The 2,152-nt window shown below is 36.6% G+C and overlaps 1 protein-coding gene across 1 annotated transcript in view; it reads left to right on the top strand.

The window, feature by feature from the left end:
- LOC106878782 (uncharacterized) overlaps positions 1-2,152 on the top strand; it is a 24,493-nt gene that overhangs the window by 11,499 nt on the left and 10,842 nt on the right. The window contains exons 8-9 of the mRNA XM_014928118.2: positions 547-608; positions 1,581-1,678. Of these exons, the coding sequence (XP_014783604.1) occupies positions 547-608; positions 1,581-1,678 (160 nt within the window). The remainder of the gene's footprint in view (positions 1-546; positions 609-1,580; positions 1,679-2,152) is intronic.

Consider the following 2,152-nt stretch of genomic DNA (forward strand, 5'->3'; position numbering starts at 1 on the left):
ATATATATATATATATATATATATATATATATACTGATAGATAGACAAACAAACAGAATTAGATAGTTAGATCGACAGACAAATAGATAAATATATAGACAGATATATATTTAATAACAGTTTTGATTTAGCACCACATAACTTAAACTCCCTGTGGGTGCATGGGACATGCCCATCGCATCAAATGCTTCTCGCATCATGTGGAATTGAATCAAAACTGTTATTAAAAATATATGTAACACCTACCAGATGTATTGAATGCTATTTTCTTTTGTTTGTTCACTCACTCATATAAACACATTCATACACACACACACGGTTATAGCTTTTGTTTTATTATTTCCATCCATAAAAACGTCCTTTCACATTATTATTTAATGAGTATGTTTTGGTGTTCCCTTATCTTTATAAATATTGGTCGGCATCAGTTAATTTATTTTATTTTTCCTTTTTTTTTTTTTCATAACCTTGTTTTGTTTTTGTGAACAATTGAAGAAATTATTATTTAAAGTTATGTAATTAGAGTGTATCATAATTTTTTTCTAGTAAAATCACTGAGAAAAACCACAAGCTTGATGAAGAAAGACCAAGAAAACTTCGTGATAGAGGTGTGTTTTTTTTGTGTTTTCTTAAAAATATTATTATTATCGCTTTGCTATAAGGCAGCAAGATGGCAGAATTGGTAGCACGCTGGACAAAATTCTTGGCAGCATTTTATTTTCATCATCATCCTCATCATCTTCATCATCATCATCATCATCTTCTTCTTCTTCATCTTCTTCTTTTCCTCCTCATACAAAATGCATGGGGATGATTCTTTTATCACTAATTCATTTATCACTGATTCGTTTATCACTTTTTTTTTTGTTTTGTTTTTTTTCCTTTTTCACCAAGCCTCCAAGATAAATGAGGATAGATGTAATACAAATCAAAAACCTCAACTAAGAATTCCCTCTTCAAAGCAGGCTTTGCTCTGTTGATCGAATCAACTGCTAATACTACATTCATTTAGCCATTTTGCCTTCACGTAGGCCTGGTGTTGCCGCTTCAGATTTGCCAATCTTTACTTAAAAGCAAGTGGAGGCGCAATGGCCCAGTGGTTAGGGTAGCGAACTCGTGGTCATAGGATCGCGGTTTCGATTCCCAGACCGGGCATTGTGAGTGTTTATTGAGTGAAAACACCCAAAGCTCCACGAGGCTCCGGCAGGGGATGGTGGCGAACCCTGCTGTACTCTTTCACCACAACTTTCTCTCACTCTTTCTTCCTGTTTCTGTTGTGCCTGTAATTCAAAGGGGCCAGCCTTGTCACACTGTGTCACGCTGAATATCCCCGAGAACTACATTAAGGGTACACGTGTCTGTGGAATGCTCAGCCACTTGCACGTTAATTTCACGAGCAGGCTGTTCCGTTGATCGGATCAACTGGAACCCTCGACGGAGTCCCAACAACTTAAAAGCATAATGCACAAACAGAGCTTGGAAGCAAGTTCCTTCTAACTTTTTTTTCCCCATTACCATAAATTTACATAATTTTATAATTCCATATTCATAATTGTTGTGATTAAATATACTTCTTTCAGTGACCAACAATTTGAAAACCATAGAAAATAATGTCCCTACACCTGAAACAGCTTCTACATCAGCTGAGAATGACGTTCCTTCTGAAGAACCTTTACAAGTAAGTGTCTCTGTTGATGGTTTTCTGCCAATGCAACACACTTTCAACCCCGTATATAAATTAGGAGCCCTTAACACTTAAACCTTTTGATATCAACCCATCTGTGGCTGTCCCTGGTTCTTCGATACAACGTTCTTGTTTTAAAGGGATCTAAATCAGTGGTTCTTAACCAGGCTCCATATGGCCCTTGTGGGACCATATAAAATTTTGTTGTTAAAATTTATCTGCAATGAACTAGTTATACTTCTACAATAGGTGTAGGAGTGGCTGTGTGGTAAGTAGCTTGCTTACCAACCACATGGTTCTGGGTTCAGTCCCACTGCGTGGCACCTTGCCGAACCGCTAAGTTATGGGGATGCAAACACACCAGCATCGGTTGTCAAGCGATGTTGCAGGGACAAACACAGACACACAAGCATATACACACACACATACATACATATATATATATATATATATATATATATATATATA

This window comes from Octopus bimaculoides, chromosome 7 (assembly GCF_001194135.2).
Source record: "Octopus bimaculoides isolate UCB-OBI-ISO-001 chromosome 7, ASM119413v2, whole genome shotgun sequence".
Classification (NCBI taxonomy): Eukaryota; Metazoa; Mollusca; class Cephalopoda; order Octopoda; family Octopodidae; genus Octopus; species Octopus bimaculoides.